The following is a 23219-nucleotide window of genomic DNA, read 5'->3' as shown; positions in this document are numbered from 1 at the left end:
TATATATAAAATAAAACGATATAAAATAAAATATAAAATGTAAAATATAAAATATAATATAAAATGACTCTAACTTCCAGAAACATGAAGTAAACATAATACCCTCACCAGTGTCGTCCATTACTGCTATGGCTTGTTCAGCACTTTGCTGCATGGCCAGTAGTGCAGCCTGACGGCCTTGCAGTGCTCTGAGTTGCTCCTGCTGTTCTAGCATCTTTTTTAGTAGGTCATGCTGCTTCCGCATGTTCTCTAGCTCTTCTTTCTGCTCTACACACACCCCACGGCCCTGAGAAGAAGGAGAGACAAAGATATCATTAGAACAAATGACTAGTATCAATCTGTGGAACTATGCAATAGCAACAACATGTTGAGGTTGCAGGTTGTCATAGAAACATTGCAGTCAGCTAATGTCTTGGCTCAACAGTAAGGATCAGCGCTGGCCAAGGTCAGGTCAGCTGACGTAACTGTCACTTTCCCTATCAGGGCTCTAGACTAACACTTGAGAGAAGTAGCACCAGTGCCATTTTGGTAGCGCTACCAGGGAACTACACTGCGATATGCGACCTTTTGAAATGCCATTGCGACCAAAATTTTCAATGGCTCGCAAATGTATCACTGATTATTTTTGTACCTATGTTTTAGGCAATGCGCTATGATTTACTATGAGCATTTATTAAAACAGAAATGTGTATTTTAAGAATACGTTTTATAACGTGCTCTGAGCATTCAACACATCAAGTTGGCTTCAGCCCCACGACCGTTACTAAAACGTACCATTGTATCTGCGCGACTCGCTCTCTCTCTCTCTCTCTCTCTCTCTCTCTCTCTCACTAAGAGAGAAGATAATTAATAATGTGCACGCACACACAGAGAGAAGATAATTGTAAAATGAAAATTGACGGGCTATAGTTTAAATTTTGTTCTTGCTTGGGTTTTTTTCTGTCAAAATGTCAGAAAGCATATTGTATTATCCATCCGTGTTTTTTAAAATTCGTTAAATGACGGACATTTTACAACACAGCCCTCGTTATATGTCGGATTCGTCAAACTTAGCGAACTTGATATTATTTTTAGAATAAGTGATTCGTTATGCTATTATACTACAGGGCCGTTGAATACTTGAATCTGATTGGTTGACGAACGTTCTAAGGTGTGCATTATTTTCAGGGAAACGCACAGCTAAAGTAGTTCCAGGCAGGTCTTGACCGCATTACAGTTCTATATCACTTCGCGTAGTTAACGGCAATAACGGAAAATAGGATACAATTCATAACAAGAAAAAGCATTTAGCCGCATGCGCTTGATCTGAAATTTTCAATGTCTAGCTTCACAATCAATGGAAACATGCAATTTAATTTGAATAAAGTATGTAGTCCTATCTATAATCAAAAGAAAATTTAACTGAATAGGCTAAATAAATGGATAGTCCTGCAGCACAGATTATTATTGCAGATAATATAACAAATAAATAATTATTGATAGGCCTACTTGTTAAAAGGGCTTTGTGTTTCATTTATTTGGCTAGTCTGTCATCTGTCAATAATAGAAAAAAAAGTGAATTCGAATTAATTAAAAGGAATTGAATTAATAAATAAATAATAATAATATTGACGCACATGCTTTTCTGTCTCATTATTGCAACATCTCTCTCTCTAATAACTGCATTAATAACTGGGGACACACTTTAAGGCCGGTTATGAATGTAATTTGATACGTATGACTGATCATGCCCAAGCGCGTGTTCAGCGCGTTCAGTCTGTGTTCAAAGTCGGTGTTTAAAATATGCTGCGATAAAAACAGTCAGAGAATGTGTCAGCTAGTCGTGTGTCCCAAGCATTAGTCTGCTATCAGTGGCTCAATCCTCCGTTACTAACTCTAAAATGACGTTTTGGAATTAGCAACGGAGGCATTGGTTTAGATGCGTAAGAAATTAGTCCTACATACAAGAGCGTTTTAATGACAAAAACTTTACAAACGTCTTGAAATACATAATCTGAACAATGTTTCGAGGTGTGGTAACTGTACTATAAGCGGAATAATTGACTTCAGGCCGTTGAATTATTAGAAAAATAATGCACACCCGAGGTGAACGGCCAATCCGCTTCGCGTCGTGACCGCATTACCACCTCGGGTGTGCATTATTTTTCTAATAATTCAACGGCCTGTCGTCAATTATTCCTTACTTATTGGACTCCTGTCTATTCATTGTCAACTGTTTTCTATAAATATGTTTGTATTGGCTAACATTTATGCAGCTAATGCCTGTCCTGTTTAAAATGTGCAATGTTTAAATGCAAAGACAGCACGTCACAAACAGAAGCCCTTTTCCCTGTGCTATTTAGTATCATATTTGGATATTGGAATAATAAATTAAGTAGCCTATCTTTATTGTACACCTGTTTTTTTTTTACTGTTTTCTAGGGGTTTCTTAATTTTAGACCAGCACACATTATATGCAATGCAATGCAATATAATGCATGTGTGTCCTATGTGTAACATATTTTGCACACAGGTAAAGGTGCCCAACAGAAGTCATTTCTAAAAAAGTGTTTTGGAAAATTTCTCTTTATTTGATTATCAGTAAATGTGTTTTCTAAACAGAGATATCGATATCGGCCATAACAGCAATATTAATATCGGTTATTATCGGTATCGGCCACAATTTTCACATCGGTGCATCGCTACTTAAGAGTTCAGGAGTCTGCCCATCTGTGCCAACCATAGCATGTTGAAATCCATTTTGCTCTTTATGTATTTTCTATTACAGTAAATCTATCCCAACCAATGTTAAAGAAAACAAAAACAAGAAGGCATGTGGTTTAAAAGATGGCAAGTAAAATAAAAAGCACATCTGTATGCAATACAGTTTCATTATTGTTCATTATTATCCAGAGCGGCTTACTATAAACAATTTGTGCGACCAAATCATGTTTTGCGCCAGTAACTGAAAAAGTTAGTAGCGCAAGTGCCACCAGTGGAAAAGGTTAGTGTAGTTCCCTGGCTACCATCGGTGCCATTTTGGTACTGATTTGGTAGCGCTGGGCTAAAATTTATCAAGTGTATTGAATTAATAAGCGTTTACAAATTTAACAGTAAAGCACTGATCTTGAATTGATATGCAGATAAAATCAACCATTTATTAACAACAGTAACGTGCAAAAACCTAATTTTTATAAGGAAAAGTTATATATTCTACTCTTTTTAAATGTACCATTGTTGTTCTATACTATAGTATCATACTGAACTGACCAACAGCTTCAGTGATTACAAAAGGAGCGCTCTTTACTTTTCTGTTTTCTGTGTAAAGTTTTCGTTTTCATGAGACTTTGTGACTTCCTACTTTTTTCCATATATTAGGGTGTGGAAATGGTTAAGTCAACAAGTGCCCCATCTGTCGTCATCTACTGGTTATAGTGGTAATTTCACGTCTTTTTAATAAAAGTGCCTGTTTGCCACTGTGTTAGTTTCCCTATCTTTAAATTTTTAGTTTTACAAATCATCATTTAAAATAACAATAAAACTGGATACTATTTAGAGCTTTGAATTGCTGTAAAAAGTGAGAAGCACTTGAAAGCCCTTGAAAAGTGCTTGAATTTCAATCTCAAAATACTGTACGAACCCTCAGATAAATAAAAACAAACAAAAAACAAAACACCTTTTTACTATTTCTGCCACAATACCATGGTTACAGTTAGCGCTGCTACATTAAACCCATGGGAAATGTTGGTGATTTGTAAATTAAAAAGCCTTCTATAACTTGTTCGTTCATGTTTATTTATCCTGGTTTCCACATCAGCGCTGCTTGAATTGATATTTGTGGTTCATAAATGAATTCTGTGCCAACTTTGAATGCTTCCCCCTTAGATCTCGCTGCAATATTATTAATTTTGCGGCAAATTCAAAAGTTTTTTCACTGGATCTCCCAGAGCTGTATAGTAATGTGCTTTATGGAAAACGAACAAGCAAAGTATGTTTTGGGCTTCAGGTTCACGCCTAAACAGTCAAATACACAGAAATATGCCAAAATGCCCGGCTTGGTGAGTTTTCCCTTAAACACAGTTGGTTATGTCTCAAGTGAGCATAAACAGATGGGAAATGTTTCAGTATACTGGATCTGTGCATTCAGAAAGTGACAGCGGCCTAATATTCCTGCTGCTGTCTGTGCCATTAATGTTAATCAAACAACAAAAGACAGAGAAAATGCCCCAATGCTCTAGATTTACTAGGATTAATATATATTGCATTTATACAGTGAAGACTATGTGGTTTTGTTTTACATTTGATTACTTTCTGTTGATAGACTTGTTCTGTTTTTTTTGTTTTTTTTCACAGGAATGCTATATTTGTTAAACTCGGCTGTTGCTAATCACTTCTAAGAGAGGGAATGGAATATGTTGCACATTGTTTGCCTATAAATAGAGTTCCTAATTCCGGATACTTTGTCATCTCTTCATTTTAATACTTAATATACATTGTTATTAGGAATAGCTGTGGGTCTATTTGAAGCCTTCTATTCATCATGTAGGCCATCATGTAAAAAATTAGTTATTTTGTTATATCTTGTGCCAGGAAAAAGTCAGAACTACTGGCCAGACCAAGTTAGCAGGAAATATCCCTACTGTTGAGTCTGTAATGCACAATCACATTACACAATTTAAAGACAAATGAAGCAGTTATAAATCCACAGAATCAGCAGTTTTCTTAGCACTGAATCCCCAAATAGTTGGTCACGGACAGGTTATTATGCTCCCTTTAGCTCCCTTAGATTAACTCCATAAGTACACTTATGTTCCTGAACAAGTTATTAGACTATCTAGCAACTACCTGCAGCAGATGACTGGCCAATAAGCATTTGAGAATGGGATCAACTAGCTGAAGAATAAAAAGAAAGGAGAAGGGCATCATCTGACAAACAGAACATGCTGAGTTGCATACGCTTCAAATTTCATTAAGCAGATTCATGGAAATGAGTCGGCATCACATGTCTTCCTGCAAAATGCTATATCTCAACAAAACACATTTTAAAATGACAGTCAAAGTATAATCACTTATCTTGGTCATTTGTACATACAACTCATGCAGTTACATAAATGTTACAATTAGCCATTAATTCAAACAACAACAACAAAAGAAATCCCAGCAAAAGGAGTTAATTCTGTAAGATACTACACCAACTTGCTTGACATTCAATGACAAACTAGAAGAACAGGTAAAATTAGCTAAATATATAATAAACAAACAAAGCTCCCATCTGTTCAGAGGAAGCAGCAATCCAAGTAGCCAACTATGCTTTCAAAGCATGAGTTCTAAATTCCACCTTCCATGCCCGGTACATCCTGATCAATGTTCAGTTCAGGCATCAAGAGGAGAGAAGGAGTCTTTGTGAGTACTCACAGTGGCACTGGAGGCTTCAGAACGCGGCTCCAAGTTCAGAGACGTGCTCTCGGCCACCGAGCCTGAACCTACTGCAGAGTCCACCGTGGCACCTTCATCATCATCATCATCATCCTCATTTTCCCTCGCCTGTAGAGCGTATGGAGGAGGGGCAGGGCTCAGAACAGACCCAATTTAGAAGTTGCAGACACTTGCTAATACTGCTACATTTGAGTATTTATACGGAGATGTAAACTGAATCGGACAGAGGCAACTGCTCAATACAAAGGATCTGGAAATAATGCGTTTTTCATTGTGCTTGAACTGAAGAGCAAAAACAAGCTGAAGGGAAGAAAGACGACATGCTGCCCTAAATTTGGGCTCTACATTAATCAAGCCTGGGCCAATAAGAACAAAGCCTAAAACGCATATCTGTGGTCTGATTCAGGTTAGTGACAGACTGCAGCCCAGTTTTTGCAGTCTGACAATAGGTCTGAAATTAAATCACAATTAATTTAATTATTTTCATTTGTTAATGTGTCAATGCATTCATTTTACAGAAAGAAAATTATAATAATATGTGCAATTATTGGTACCAACAATTTTGTGTTGAAGTCACTTAACGTACGTACTTATATTAGTGTTGCACTAAAGGTATCATGCCCTGCTTTTAAAAAAGGTATGATTCCTCATTTTACTAGTACCAGTACTTTAAGAATGACAGCGTTGTAACAAGAGCCATATTACCCGAGCAACGACGTGCTACAGCAGGGCAGTTTGTTTGCAGCGCTCTGCCTCCACTCCCTGCAGGCACACTGGATGTGCCAAACTTTATATATCCGCTAGAGATGCACCGGATGACCAGCCATAAATCGGTTCCAATTTATGGCCAGTCGACCGGTTTATTTTGGTCGATCTCTATTCCGGACTTGTGCACAAACCACATTACAATCATTTCCCAAATTGTCATCTATGTGGAAATATTAGAAAGTCTGTAAACAGGATGTTAAGTCAGGCCAGAGATGCGACACGCTGAAGACATATGCAAATAAAAGCAACAGACACGCCAGCAGAGCAAATACTGTACCATGCAAGCTCCAGGGCTTGATGCCTAGTTTTTTAGCAAATAATGTGTTTTTACTTAATAAAGGATTACAAGGAGAAATCTGCAAGGAAAATCATTTAATTTATTCAAGTATAAACCAGACACTAGGTTTTAACTATTTCTGCTTTTTGTCAGTTAACATTTATCTATTTCAAGTAATGAAAAATGTTTATGCTTTTAGTTTTTGTTAACTATAATAACACTGATTCTAGTAAAATCTATATATTTAATAATATGGGTCAAATAATGTTTAGTCTTTCTTCTCGTGACGGGGCATCCAACAGGGTTTCTGCAAATTTTTTAAGTCAAATTAAAGGCTTTTTAAGAACTGATGAAATAAAAATTAATACTGTACATTATGTGTTGATTATAATGTGTTTTTGTGCTTGTTTAGGCCTGTTGTTGCCAGCTGACTCATGAAGATATTCTTATTATTCATATTCTATGTGGTGGTCAGTTCACAGCAGTGACAGAAATTAACATTTTCATTAAGGGGCGATATTTGCCACATTAAATTGATTTCCATGGGCATTTTTACCTATATAAGCGTATTTTTTCTTAATGTATTAGATGTATGCATCACCTTTTATGTCAAATTCTAACATCCAAATTAAATTCTATTAGAATAATAATAGAATAATAAACAGTATAGGGCTGTTACCAGTCAAATGAAATCATTATGACCGCCGCTAGCGTAGCTAGCGAAAGCGGTCATATAGGGATTGTCAAAGTTTTTTTTTTTTTTTTTTTTTCCCGTCACCTACTGAATTTTCCGTCAACGATACCAGGGACACCGAAGCACCGGGGAACATGAAATTTTGTGGGCATGTAGCCCCACTAGACTTTTACGGAAAAATTTCGTTTGGTCCCCGGGGGCCACTCCCCCCCCGAGCTGGGGCCCCCCAAACCCCAAAAATGCAGTTTTTCCTACATAACTACCTGAACCATGGCACCGAGGATGACAAATTTTTTATGGTATGTTGGTCTTAAGGGCCCACATCAACCTAGCCCATAATCACTCATTTGTGATTTACGCCACTCCCATAAAAAATTAAAATGCAATATTATTCTACTTTAATCGCCCCCATCTTCAGTTGAGATGTTCAGAACTGCACCATATTTCATGTGTATGATTAACTTGACATCCTCTGGGGGTATCCTCTGCTAAGTTTCGTAGAATTTCATCCATGGGGGGGTATAAAATAAATTCATTTACGTGCACATTTAGTGACTGTACACTCATCGGCCTGTAGATGGTGGTGTTGAGCGAAGGGTTGCTGGTTTAGGATGATACTGTCACACACACACACATGCAGGAATACAAACAAACGCAAGCATGCACACACACTGACATCCACACGCACAGACACACACCCATACAAATCCACATGCACAGACACACACACACAAACACACACGCGCACACACGTACGCAGGCACACATACACGCACAGACACACAGACACAGACACACACATACACAAACATACACACATACACACAGACATGCACATACTACTACTTTTTTTAGGTATATAAACACGCAATACAGCCAAATTGCTCCACGTCATTTATTTTTGTGGAAAGCCAGTGCAGGCCTGAGCGGCGGTCATATTTTGTACCACCCTGCGGTACATCTAGTTATCAACAAAATTCATCTTTGCAGTGCAGAGGTGACACAGTAGCAGCATCAGAAATGGCATTAATATATTTACACAGCATTTACAATTGCATAAATAATGCTATGAGATTTTATTTTAAATTCAATATTTAAATATGAAATTAATTAAAGGGTATTTTAAATATTAAACTAAAACCCCCAGTAGGTGGCAGCAAGTCACTGTCTTAAGTGAGTTGAGGGAGTCATGCATTTAACCAATTTGTTCAAACGGCTGATTCATTCAGGAAAGAAGCAAGTGATAGGCCATTTAATCAATAATTAAACTGATTCGTTCAAAATGCGGATTCAGTCACTAAAAAAATAAAATAAAATCATTGCTGTCTGTTGCAAGGTTCTGCTACAGTTTCATTTTGAAATTTTCGTAAGCAAAATAAAGGAAAAACAAACAATAATGAGAATATTGTGTCTAAAATGTAATTCACAATTTTAACTTATTGTTCATTTAGCCTAACTGTTGTATAAAATAAATATCACACTTGCAATTGTGCACAGGAAAACGGCACTCTTGCTCGTGATATTGTAATATAACTACATAATATTAAATAAATATAAGACAAAAACTAATTTGGGGACATACCTATAACTGCACACATCACGCAGTGAAAGCACGAGTGACAAATGCGATGTCAGCTCGCAGTGCCTCCCACATCGTTAAAACAATAATTACAATATCATCATAGACAATACATATCGCACACCCCTAAGCACATAAAGAATGAACATACAATTGAACTGACATTAGCTATTTTCTTCCCGTTTCACGTGCAGGAGACAGACGTAATGCTGCCGTAAATGACGCGAATTGTCACGTGAACAAGCAAATCCACAAAGATAGAGTAATAAAAAATATGTAAGCTAATTAGATCGTTTTCATTTGGTCAAGCATTCAGATATGTCTAAGTCAAAATGTCATCCGAAATTTAAGACCTCTCATAAGTAAAAATTAGACTCAAGACTTTTTATAGTCTTAAATTTTAAAAATCTAATTTAAGACTTTTTAAGGATCCGCAGGAACCCTGATCCCAGACATAAGCTACAATAGTTTACTTCAAATTAATTTTAATTAAATACAGTCTGTGCAACTGATTAATTATCGGGGTGGAAATTGGGATACACTGCGTGACTAATTTATAAACAAGCTTGAAATATATCGGGACTCTTATTTTGAAATGTCTATGCTTTATTATTGCAGGCTGCTCATTCAAATTCATTTTGGTCATATTTCCCACGCCTAGCTCATGCTCTCAAAATAATATAAGTCAAATGAGTGTGATTTATTATGTGACAAGTGAGCTTTTTCACCATCTGAGTTTGACAGGACAATTGATGTCAATAACAATTTAATTTGGCAGCTACAATTTGCAGCCAGTTTCTACATCGATAGTGAACTATTTGAATAAGACCACCTCTGACGGACACTGTCGTATTAGCATAGACTCCGCCGTATTAGCATAGACTCCGCCCTGAGCGTGTTGTACACTGTTCGACATTTTCTCCAGGCCCGAGCAGCTGTAGTGACAAGAATGTCTCGTAAGCAACTCAGGTGTTTTGTTGTTGGATGTAAGAGTGAACATAACAGTCTCCACGTACTCCCAACATCAAAACCGCTGAAGACACAGTGGATTAGTTTTATTTTTGAAGGGAATGCACCCGCCATTATAGGCTACCTATATTGTTTGTTTATGTCTGCGTGAATCATTTTACACCAGACTGCTTTGAGAATGATGGTCAATACAAAGGGACAACACAAAACACAGGATTTTCTAAAAAGTTGTTACTCAAGAATGGATCAGTACCAACAGTTTGTGATTCAGCTTTTTGTCTCCGGAGCGATACTGGTTACAGCAGTAATGAAAGGGAGAGCACACACTTTATTACAGTTCATTTGAGTTGTTTTACGTATATAAATAAAGTTTACCAGTTTATTACCCCCGAAAAAGGCATAAGGTCTGTATTGTATACTATTAGTTGTAACAAGATTTGTGTAATTTGCTGTGTATGTTGATGATAATGCAAGGGAGAGAGAGTTTATGGATAAGCAGGTCTCCAGACTAATTTTTTTAGGAGCACATGCAGAAAATTGAAGGGGGGACACCTTAAATCAACCTGCAACGCACTTATTCACATTTCCCCCCATTTTCACTATTACTGACAAATGCCTTGGTAATAAATAGACTTAACGTTCAGAAATTATTTTATTTTAAGTTCACAGGGCTCCAGACTAACACTTGAGGGCAGCAGCACCGGTGCCACTAAGTTCTACAGAAAGTATATGGTAGCGCACTAGGGGGACAATAAAGCTTAAGTTGAGTTGTAGATAAAATTTACTTTAATTATTATCATTCATAATGTCTTAATATTAATTAAGCAAAAGTTGTGAAAAAATAGATATTAGGGAGTGAAAATAGCTAATAAACCAACAAAAATGCTTAAAAGGTAACTAAACCCTAAAACAACTTTTTTTAGTTAATGATTTGTAAGACTGGGGCTTTATTAGTGCTGTTCACTGATTCGAGTAATTTTTTTGACATTTGGGTATAAAGTGATTTAATTCTACAATATATGGTGTAAAAACATCTAAGTGCTGCCCTCTTCAGGTTGAACGGTGGCTACTGCAGTTGAATTTTCCTATTGGATGTTGTGGTACTGCGTGACGTAAGCAGGTACGAGCTCACCACGCCCTTGGCAGCCCCTGGTATAAAAACATCTTGTTTCATCAAAACCACTGTAGCGAGTCAGGAGTTGGAATTGCGAGTATTGAAAACGATCAGGATAGCGTATATTAGTATCTAGTTAGCATAGCATTTATATAGTTATTTAGCTTCTCCAAACAGCTCGCGCTGATAAGTGATGCAGTGCCAAATGCTGCTCCTCCTGCATGAACTCCATCGCTGCGGCGGTGTCTTGATGTGAGTGAGCATATATTTTTAGTCACAATTTATGTTTCTTCCTATTAGGCTAAAGTTAATCCTCTGGGGTCGACAAACGCGCCGGCGTGTTTTGCTGGATTTTTTCACATAGCAGCAAAATAGACTTATGATACTCTGTCATTTATGGTTATACAGACTTAAGAAATATGAAAAAATAAACTGTTAAATGGCTATTTTTTTATGTGTCCATTTACAATAGAAACAAAAGATTGTGCTTTTGTAAAATAAAGAAAATAAACAGGGTGTGCTTTCTGCCTCTGCATCTCCGTGAACTTTTTTTCCGGAGCACGTCTCTAAATTTTAACAAAACTCAGCGAATACTAGTCACACAGGCATAAGCAATATCTTTATAAACATTTAAGTCTCTGCTATTAAATGATCTAATTCAAAACGAAAACAAATATTCTCTGTTTATGTAATCTGTATGAAAAGATAGAAATGTCAGTCGTTCTCATATGGCAACTCATCTGCACCTACAGAGAGAGCGTGCTATTGAAACGAGTCTCAGGTTTTTTCGGGATCTTCTAAGGACTGAGGAGATTGGAGCTTTAAATTTAATAAATTTCTATAATTATTTCACACCGAGAGTGAGGGCGGGGCCTTGATTTCACGGCCTTACTTCCTGCTCACTACTGCGCAGGTCTGGTCCCGAAATTGCTACTGCGCAGACTCAAACCCCAAGATGTCAGCGCCATATCGGGAAACCGGCGTCTTTAGTTCTCACCAATGGAAGAGAGCGAAGGGGCGTCATCCATATTTTTTTACAGTCTATGATCTAAACTAATAAACGGTCTGTGAAGCACAAATAAGTAGCGCAGTTTAGTTCTGCTTTCATTATGTTTGCCATTTGATATTGGGGAAACATTGTGGTCGCACCGGGAGGAAATTTTGGTCGTACCAGTCTGGAGCCCTTATGACTTTAATGTGCACTTCTTGTTCTGCGTTTTATCCAGCTCTTACGGTGATTTTCTGGAGTGAACGCTTTATCTTTTGTGTGATGTACAATAAACTGTACATAAATGAATCAGTAAATTTTTGGCCATCATTTGGAAGGGTTCCGCTACAACAGGCTTGTTACTAATAGTGGAAAAAGCAAGATGACAACACAAGTTATAACGGTAATTAAATTAAACTATACCTGTTCTATTTCCATGCAGCATATATTATCTGGCTCTGTAGGCATCATTGTCCGACTCAGGTTCGAACATATAAGGCTGAACACTGCTACTGACAGCTTCTGACATTTTCAGTGCGTGAGATTGTCCTGTTTTTTTGTTGTCTGTATGCCGGAGAATAAGCTCTTGAAGCTCTGCCATCTTTTTGAAAGGGGGCTGTGAGCACCAGCTCATTTGCATTTAAAAGGACTCACTAGAACGGCGTGTTTTTGCTCACCCTCAAAAAGTGGCAATTTTAACATGCTATAAAAATAATCTGTGGGGTATTTTGAGCTAAATCTTTACATACACTGGGGACATCAGATACTTATTTTACATCTTGAAAAAAGGGGCATAAAAGGTCCCCTTTAAATAAATGTTCCTGTTTTAGGTTGTCGTCATGGTATAGGTTCAGTAGTAGTAGTATCAATATATTTTAGTCAGGTATCATATTTAAAGTCATCATCATTTTGGTATTGTGACATCAATAATGTATATAAAGGCACAAGGCAAATTTCAGCAACAGTGTTCTGTACTTATTTGAATTGCCCTGTACTCTTCCTCACAAGAATCCAACATACTTTCTCTTCTCATAACAACTCAAAGGACAGAAATCAATATGCAACTAAGCATGCTTCTGCTTTTATTAGTCATGTCATATTGTCAAGTCACTTCAGATAAAAGCGTCTGCTAAATGAATATATATAACGCAGTTTTAAAACAGCAGATTTGTATTTGTCAAAATGATTGATATTTCATATTTGTTGAGCTTCAATGACTGTTTTTAATATTTTCTTTACATTTATTTTGGAACTCCACAAATGAAATGCCTCTGACAGATGACTAAATAGGGTTCAAAAAAAGATCACAAGCGTTAACTTTAACAGCCCTATTTTAGATATTCAAGCAGTGGACACAAGTAAGCATTGCAGTTTAGCGGATCACACACTTTTAATTCACAAATAAAGTTTATATTTTAAAAAGCTGTTATATATTGTAATCGTCAACTAACATACTTAAATGGTCATGGAAATGTTCTTAAATTTTAATTAGTTCTTATGTCATTAAAGTAGGGCTGGGTATTGACACAAATTTCACAATTTGATTCGATTTCGATTCACAAGTTTGCAATTCGATTCAATTTCGATTCCGATTCGATTCAATTCAATATTGATTATTTTGGATATCAGGTACAATACATGGCAAATATTCTCAAGGAAAACAAATCTCTCAACTTAGGCTATGCTGTAAACTATGGGAGTCAGTTGTAGCCTACTAGGCTTCATTAATCTACTATAATATTGAAGGTAAAAATTAACTGATTTGTATACAAACACTCAAATTACACTTATTTATTTTTATAATAATAAATATGAAATATTAACATTTACATGGTGGCTGTCATAAAAACCTGCCAGATTTATTAAAACATGTATTAAAAATTGAAGAACATTAAAAATTATATTGAATATGTAATATGGTGCATATATTTAGCAAAATGCTCCTCTCTAGAGTTAATTTTTCTAGCTGACTAACGAGTTTATGGTCACTGGATATGGTTTTTCTGAGGTAAATGTGACGTTACATGACATTGTTTACAAGCTGATTTACTGACGTCTTTCCATGGTTGAAACACTGATTGAGCGATTCCATGTCACATGATATGGATTTCGATAAGTTGTACTCTATCTTTTAACACACTTTCAGATGCTCATTCATGTTTATTTCGTGCGGTAACTGGTATTATTAAGGCGGAAGAGAAGATCATGTGCGCTCCTCGCTGCTGCTGCTCTTGATCTGAGCCGCGCCAGAGCGATCTCACGCCACAGCGCCAAAACGGTATTTTTGTTTTTAAATTTCATAAGAAAATGGATGTAATTTGAAAGACTTTGTTTCATAACAAAGCACAAAGATTATTGCGATTTATTGGATGGAATGCGCGCTACAATGTTACATTCATTCATCAACTGAAAACAGGATGACTAATCAATTCTTGGGATTTAAGAATCAATATCGGTTCGTAAAAATGAGAATCGATTAAAATCGAGAAATAAATATTTTTTACCCAGCCCTACATTAAAGTGCATAAAACAATTACAACTTCATAAAAACTGGAGAGGGAAATACTGACCAGCATCTTCTGAAGAAAACGCAGGTAAGACTTCTCCTGTTCTTTCAAGTGAGTGATAAGGAGAGAAAGACGTTCCACATTTGCAGGCACATCATTCTTTTCCACCAGGTCGTCTCTCATGGATGTGGCCTTCCCAATGTATTCACGAATTTGCACCAGTTTACTGACCACCTGAATGGAGAGACAAGCATGAACAAACAGAAAGCAAGTAGACTGAGAAATAGATAGAAAAGACAGAAGTAAGTGCACACAGACAGAGAGGAGCAGAGAAAGAGACCAAGGAAGAGCTCTCACACGGACCGTGGCATATTTTTAAACTGGCCTAAATTCTGAGCGCTCACTGACACATCTGTGCTCCAGTTTTTGCTCAGCAACAACGGGGGGAATGAACACAGGGAAGTTGTGTCATCTACTTCTATTATTTTTAAAAAGAAGATCATTCCAAAACCTTTTAACAAAAGGTCTCCTAGCTATTCTGAATAGGCAGCGTTATAACAGTTGCCATTAATGATACTTAGAGCTAAACTAATGAGTAGTGCTGCACGATTAATCGTATCGCAATCGCGATGTCAAGCCTACGCGATTATATGACGCAAAATGTTGCGATTTTATATTAAATAAACAAATTAGCGCTGTTAACGCACTTATTAATGCAAATGCTTTTAAACCATTCATGCGCGATAATACATAAAAGAACGAGCTGCCTGTGAATGTACTCCACACACACACACACACACACACACACACACACAGATAGACACGCGCCAGTATCAAGTTTTCTTTCGCGGTAGAACGAACAACACACATGTATGCCAAAATGAACGCGCTGCCTGTGAATGTCTGACTGTGACACACAGAAAGACTCGCGCTAATATCGTACGTGCGCACAAAACAGCATGCCAGAATACAGTTCTCTTTCGAGCTTGAACGAACAATAACACACACAATTATGCCAAAATGTCTTTTTGTCGAGTGTCTTCATAACATAAGAGTAGTCTTATGATGAACATGAAGAGTTGTGATGACTCGTGAAAGAATGAGGCGCGTGTGAGATCCGCGTCTCTGACAGCGGCTGGTCTTAAAGTGACAGTACACAGTAGCCACTAATTACATCTGTCGCTAAAGTTATTCTATTTTTTTTTTTATTATTATTTTTCTTTACCCCTGACATGTATGGTTATATGTACTCTTGTATGTAAATTATGTTTTGTTCTTGTTAAAATGCAATAAAAAAAATAATAATCTGTCGCTAAAGTTAATCAAAGAACAAAGGGAACAGAGAAAAACACTCACTGCTCTTGACTAAAGAACTTTTTTCTTTAGGCTGATTATCACTAATCTGTGTGTGCATTTATTTTCCTTGAGAACCAAGCAAGTTGACTCATGAAACCATTTGTTTATTATATCGCATATCGCAATCGTAATCGCAATATTGACCTCAATTATCGCAATATGACATTTTCCCCAAATCGTGCAGCCCTACTAATGAGGTAAAAAAAGACGTGCAGAGAATAAATCAAAAAGTGTACTAATCTAATCTAGAATGTTAACAGAACATCGAAAAAGCCAAAATCATTCTCAACAGAAAGTAATTATGGAACCACTGACAAATGCACATGCTATGTTGGGCTATGTTCAGACTGGAGGCAATCAATATCAATAGGGATCAAATAAGATTTGCGTGTCCAGACATAACAAAACTATCGGCATGGTTTGCTTTGATAACGAAGGAGGTGTACCATCTCACTCTCCAAATAGGAGCCCTGTCGCGCATTGCTGTGCAGAACTCCACCGTCACACAGAAACTTTGCACATTCCATTTTTGACGTTTTTGTTTTGTGTTGCATTAAAGAGTGATGCAAAAAAACAGACTGGGTAAACCCAGCCCGATCTGCCAGCGATTTGATTTCGCCCTGCAGCTCAGGCTGGAAACCTGTACATTCTTCTATCCTGAATCCGTTACAAATCTGCTGGGACCAATCACAAACTGGCTTATCCACCTGGCGCACTATTGGCGGGTTTAATCCAATCCAATTCCTTTTAACCTCTCAACGATGCTCAATGGCTTCTTTAATTTAGCAAACAAATCGCTCGAGTGGGTGTAAATACCACTCACTTTCATGTTTTTTTTTGCACAACCTGCAAAAATCGCTCGATGCCATTGCTGCTTCTGCAAACCGCTGATCAATGCTCCAAACCAACACGTTTGTTGACACGTTTCCTGCCTTGAGTTCAGTTTTCGCTTCAGTCACCCGGACCGTTGGTCTGATTGGTGTGAGGACTATCCAGTATCCAGGACTAACAGAGTCATTTGAACAATGCCCGTTGCTCACGCCTCTTGTGCAGTAGAAAATACAGAGCAGACTCCCCAGACTAACGTTCAATCTTAAAAGATTGAGCTTGGTCTGGTGATAGCCAGACTAGCAAAAAACAGTTTGAAATCCGATTTAAGCAGCCAGAGAGTCCAGACTGAGATGCATCTGTAAAAATCTGATTGAAATTGCATTTCAAACCACCTCGATATGCGGTTTACATCATTTTATTTTTATTTATTTTATTTTTTATAAATCTTTTAGGTTTTTTTTTGCAGTTCAAACTTTCAAAATCACAATTGTATTAAAATCTGGATATGCAAAACAAATTGGATTTTTACTGGCAGTCTGAACATGGCCCTAGAGACATTATAACAGGGTTCCCACACCTTGGTTAACCTCAAATTCAAAGACCTTACAAGGACTTTCCAGGTCCAGTACCCTCAAATTCAAGGACTTAATGTGGGGATACATTTGTTGTGTCCAACAACAAATGTTGAGGTACCATCGTAGTAGTTTCGTCTGCGCATGAACGTCATGTCAACGTACAACACAAAGTAGGCCTACCTCGCGCGGGAAACACTTAATGTAACGCTTAAATGCACGCAACTATCGTAAATCAAGCAAGCTAGTATGCATTAGGCCACAAAGTTTTGGCGAAATTACACATTAGTGGACTGGAGGGAATAATATGATTTTTTTTCCAGAAAACGTCTTGCACAAAATAAATTCAAGCACTTTCAAGGACCTGTATCTATGTATGTTAATTTTCAAAAACTTTCCAGGGCCTTGAATATTTTTTTTCAGATTCACAAACTTTCAAGGATTTCAAGGACCCGTGGGAACCCTGTTATAAAGACATCAAATGCATCCTAGTTACCTGACTGCTGTCAATGGTAAGCTCGGCTCTTCCATCCTCCAATTCGAACTGCTGGGCGCTGTCGAGACCAAAAGGCTCTTTAACCACAGCTGGAACTGCAGCAAACAGCTCTTTCCCAGGACTCTGTTTCTTGGGTTCCTTGCCCCCAGGTGTGGAAGAGGTGGATGCACTGGGCTCTTTGCTTTTGTTAGTGTTGAGGTGAATTGACAGGAAGTTGAAAGGTTTCTTGGCCTCATTAGACAGCTGTCTCTGATTGTTGGCTGCAGTGACGCGGCCTTGAGAATCGCTGCCAATACTTCTCTGTTTGGATGAAAAGTGATATTTTGGTTTACCAAAGGATGTCTCTGACATTAACATTTCCTTTTAAAGCTAGCCTGTATTTGATTGTGATCTATATGTTTGAGGGCTTGATTCTGATGATATGCTTCTGAACTAGTTCAAATCCATGCACTTTCTGTCTTGAAACAGTAGCAAGCTTAGAACCTCAGCCAAATTGAGTTAGTGAAGTGTGTCATAAATCTAATCACGGTTATAAAGCCTCACTCACCTCATCCAGATCCGTAAAGTTTATGGCCTGCCGGAGTCTATCGAGCTCAGCCTGGTCGGGCACAGACATCTGTGTGCTATACTTCACATGAGGGAAGGAATGGGGTGTACGTGCCCTCCTTCGCCCTGCTCCAGGAGTGGACTCTGGAGAAATGTCATTGGTTAGCCGGCTCTCTGACATAGCAGAGAACTTCTTCCTGTTCTTCTCAGTGGAGCGGTTGGCCTTATTCTGCTGAACTCCCCAATCCTGAGAAAATGGTAAATCGACATTTACAAAAGCATAAATGAGAGCACAGTTTAATGAATAAACGAAGCATAAGCTGAAAAATACAGTGCTTTAGGAATGAGTTCTAAAGTCAATTAGTTTTTTTTTTTAATGGGATTTTCATTAAATGCTTGAAATAAGGTCTTTTTTCTACGACACAAAATAAATCATTAATACCCCATTCATAATTTTGTAAGCTTTTAAGTTTGTAAACAAGTGGCTAAATGGGACTACAGAGGTTATCAAGGACAATTAAATGTCATCCCACCGAAGAGGAGAACTCATCTACTTACTAGTCCACATCTACAGCCTAGTGTGTGTTCACTCGTACTCCTACAAACTCAAACTGTCCAACTTTTAGATTTTAAATAAATTGAAAGTTGTCAGAAGCTTAATGGTGGTGGTGGTGGTGTTGTTAAAGTCAAGTGACCATGCTGTACTTTGTTTATAGCCTAAATTTAGCTTTTTACTTCTGCTGATTATAATTAGGCTTCTAAATGAATGAAAGTTGTGTTCATTTGTGAAGATTATCTTGATGAACAAAACGTTAGAATGACGGAAAACTTGTATTGGTCACAGAGCTTACAGTGTTTTCTGCAATAATCCAAGAGTCAAAAGAAAAAATCCTATTGGCTTTTTGTAGCAGGAACCAGGGTGATGGTAACCTCTAGGTCATCCTACAAAGTTATATATAATATACACTCTATTGTTTCTGTTACGTTGGAGTATCAGCACGATTGATTCATACCATATTGTTGAGTCTATCATCCAAGCTTCCATTGGAGATGGTCCAGTTGTGCAGCTCCTGCTCATCTGTGCCGTCTTCAAATGGACTGCCGCCCGTCGCCATAATAAACAATCAGAACCTGCAGAAAACAACCAAATAATGAACACATACATGGACTTCACTTAAAGAAATGCATAACCCTAATCCACCTTTTCAGAAATCTCTTATTCACTGTGCAGCTAAACAGGTTCTTGATGTGACAGTTTAATTTAAGGGGCTGAGGTTTGTTTGACCAGCTGCCAAGCAACATTCAACACCACTACACTGATCATAACAACATTAACCTGAATAAACTACATAATGACGGATCCTCATCACAGTATACAGTACTGGTCAAAAGTTTGGAAACACTACTATTTGTAATGTTTTTGAAAGAAGTCTCTTATGCTCATCAAGCCAGGTTTTATTTAATCAAAACTACAGGGAAAAAAAAACAGGAATATTGTGAAATATTACTACTATTTAAAATAATGTCTTTCTATTTTAATATACTTTAAAATATAATTTATTTCTGTGAATTTTCATCAGCCATTACTCCAGTCTTCAGTGTCACATGACATGACCTATGATGATTTATTGTAAATGTTGGAAACAGTTGTGCTGCTTAAAATTTTTACAACCTGTGATACTTTTTTCCGGATACTTTGATGAATAAAAAGTTAAAAAAGAACAGCATTTATTAAAAAATAGAAATTTTCTACAGTTCAAAAGTTTGGGAATTTTTTATTTTTTTCTTCCTTTAAAAAAAGAAGAAGAAATTATTACTTTTATTCAGCAAGGATGTTAAATTGATAAAAAGTGATTTATATTGTTAGAAAATATTTATATTGACACTGAATAATTATCTTTTTTATCCACAATGATATTTACATGGTTCTCCTGGGTAACTTAAGTTACTATCATGGTAACTTAACTGTTAGCTGCTATAACCATAGTAAATGTTAATGTAAACTTAATACAGTGGTCCATGTCCAAAAAAAAACCAATACGGTCCATTTAGTTACTGTAATCTAAATGTAACTTACTTTGAAAATCGAAGTCTGTGAGCTTTATTCCTCGAGAAATGTTAACTGAGGTTTGGTATTGTCTTACAATCTGTCGTCTATGAGTTTTGTGTCCGTTAGAACGGTTAAACCTGGTCAACCCGCTCAATGTCCCGGTTGTCAACACCACAGACTGTAAAAACACTCGCTTCTCTCCTACGTTACATAGGGGCTTTCAACTGTCCAGGTGAAACTGTGCAGAATACGTGACGAGTAGTTAAAGATATTATAATCTGACGGTTACGTTATTAAAAAAGTAGATTTCTCAAATATAAAATTCACGAGCGTGATGACTAGCAGTGACTTTTAGACGCGCGTGAAGGTTTTTTTTGGTCTGTCTCCATGGTAACCTCTGGCACGAGCCATTGAACTCCAGATCCCCGCGAAAACTCCCGGTTAAGAGAAACAAACACCCCAACAGAGTCACCACAACAAAATGACTCATGTCTGGTTAATGTTCATAATAAAAAAGAAAAAGAAAGATTAGTAGCTAAATATCATATTAGCTCGTTGGTGTTATTCTATTTTGACACGGGCTTGGTGGTGTTAAACTTGCCCACCTGACACAAAGGCATCTGACCGGTGCATCACTCTCAGATAATACAAACCACTTCGTCCACCTTCAAGCGCTCCAGATCAATTTGCCCCATTTAAAATGTTATGAATTTTAGTCAAATGAGAGCAAAACTTTCGCATTTGAGTGGTAATTCACTCCGGGATACGAGATAAGCTGGTATTTGTTGAAATGACTTTGAATTTCTTTAGTGAGGGAGCTAGCAAGCTAACAGAAGTTGAGAGAGAGAGAAACAACTGCACAAGCACAGCTAGCAGGCTGTTTTAATAAATAATCAGGAAACTTACCCTCAACGTCGTGGCGACCTATTAATGGAGCATGAGAATTATTCCCATGTGACGTTTATTAAAATCCCAGATAAAGTGTCAATGCGTAGTGTGACTTCCACAAGGAGTAACCGCCTGTCCAGTAGCGGCCATCTTTACCCCATATCCAAACAAACAGGCGGAAGGATACCGTTCTCATTTTAATTAAACACATAATTTGTTGTGAATTCCTATCTGTTCGCTATGTATTTTGACATTAAAAGTTGTATATTTGTATTTCAAGATGAGATTATCAAAAGGTCAAGCTAGCGAACAAAATGAGGACACAAAAGAGTGGTACTATTTTACTTCTCGGAAGCATTTGGGGAGTTGTGCGCAATGTCTTAAAAGTACAGAAGCTGTGAAATGTAACTGATGGAATGATGGTGATGAATGAAACAGTATAAATATTTTACTGATAAAATGTCAAAGTGATATTATGTAATGCAACCTAAAAGCACTCGTAAATGAAGTATTACGTAAAAAAAAAGTATTACGTAAATGAATCTATATATTAGACAATTCATTCATAGATAGACCATATTGAAACTTAATTCATGAAAGAGACAAAACAGTAGCCTACATATGTGTGACATATGTGTGACATTTGTTGTATAGAACAATGTTACTACTTAAAGGATAAGAACAAAATGACAAGGTGAATTAGCACAACCAAACTATTAGTAAGTAACCTATAGGCCTATTAGCTTGAGGATGAACATGGATTAAGAAACTCACAAATGCATTATAATAAAAAAATAGATAAGTAGGTTTTATTGTTACACTTTATTTTCTTGTTCCAGTGTACTTACACAAATAAGTACTAAGTAATTTAACATGTAGCCTACTTACTGGTTAGGGTTAGGGTTGGTTTAGGGTAAGTTGCTTGTAGTTATGCATTTTGCATTTGATTGTAATTACTTCAGTAAGTACATTTAATGTGTAACAAGGACAGTGTAAAATAAAGATTTACCGGTATTATTCGAAATTAATTGTCAATTCTAACACTTATAAATGGTTTTAGGATTAATTTCACTTGCATTAAAGCTTTGATTTGGCTACCTTGAACAGACCTTCATGAGAGTTGATGGAATTACATCCATTTTGAACAGATTTTTACAGTTAGTCATATTTCTACCCGAATAGCTGAGCTTTGGGTTGTGTTTGCACAATCACTGAATATATGGCATTATATTGATCTATAGTAGGCTGTCAAAATCATGCAGTGGAGGAATAATGTCAGCATTTTCTCAGTGCATTTCAATAAGCAATAAGCTAATGTAGTCTGTGAAGAATGTCATACAGATATTGACACATGCACACGTATGTGCTCTCTCTAACATGAACACACATGCCCTTTATAATATATCATTCCTGGCCTCTCACGCACACACACCACAAGAAAGACTTAAGCTCTATAGTGTGACACTTACCATCTGTCCAGTAATAATTATTTATATTTGCAGTTTGCTTCCCTTTCAAGTTTTAATACTGAAATAAATGTGGACATATAAATAACAAAAATGTAGAAATAGCTCAATGAAATATTCAAGCATGTCTTAAACTCAAATATAATATGTATAGACTATTTTTTGTGTGTTTGTAAACCTATCTTGTCAGAAGTCCATTTACAGGAGAACATAAAACTTTGCATTTCCATTTATATCCACTAGGGGTCACTCTCTTTTATACAATATGATTTGTCATTCCACATACAGTGAAAAGTTTTAGCTTTAACCACAAGGTGGCAGAGTAGGTTAAAGGAATAGTTCATGCTCACTCTCATGCATTGACAGTGGGCTCTCGTGTCGTTCCAACCACTGTATGGGATTTTTCTTCTGTGGGGATTTATATCTATAGATCTCTCTCTCTCTCTCTCGTTGAATAATAAACTATTCGGTTACCATTGACATCCATTTTATGGACAACAAATACAGAAACTGGTTATCAACATTCTTCAAAATATTGTCTTTCACGAGTGAAAGTAAACGATGACAGCAAGTTTGTTATGCTCTCTTAAAGAGAAAGTGTGAGATAAAACTGAGTGGAAGTTTGGGAGAATCAAACCAGAAGTGCCGACTGTGCCGAATGCAAGCCAGATTTGGCCCAGAATCTGTTGCTAGCCATATTTCA

The 23219-nt window shown here is 37.0% G+C and overlaps 1 protein-coding gene across 9 annotated transcripts in view; it reads right to left on the bottom strand.

Annotated features, from left to right (window-relative positions):
- pcm1 (pericentriolar material 1) overlaps nt 1-21225 on the bottom strand; it is a 44259-nt gene extending 23034 nt beyond the window's left edge. For 8 of the 9 annotated variants that reach the window (XM_081361630.1, XM_081361633.1, XM_081361636.1 and 5 more), the window contains exons 1-7: nt 21069-21211; nt 19126-19243; nt 18114-18359; nt 17567-17866; nt 14375-14545; nt 5395-5523; nt 109-286 (exon numbers count right to left, since the gene is read on the bottom strand). In XM_081361630.1, coding sequence (XP_081217756.1) covers nt 109-286; nt 5395-5523; nt 14375-14545; nt 17567-17866; nt 18114-18359; nt 19126-19227 — 1126 coding nt within the window. In that variant the 5' untranslated portion in view covers nt 19228-19243; nt 21069-21211. Of the gene's footprint in view, nt 1-108; nt 287-5394; nt 5524-14374; nt 14546-17566; nt 17867-18113; nt 18360-19125; nt 19244-21068 lie in introns of all 9 variants that reach the window. The other variant, XM_081361635.1, reaches the window with a different exon arrangement.
- Between the last annotated feature and the right edge of the window lie 1994 nt (nt 21226-23219).

This window comes from Scardinius erythrophthalmus (assembly GCF_964197995.2).
Source record: "Scardinius erythrophthalmus genome assembly, chromosome: 3".
NCBI lineage: Eukaryota > Metazoa > Chordata > Actinopteri > Cypriniformes > Leuciscidae > Scardinius > Scardinius erythrophthalmus.
The sequence above is the reverse complement of the archived record's forward strand: the minus strand, read 5'-3'. Positions and strand labels throughout refer to the sequence as shown.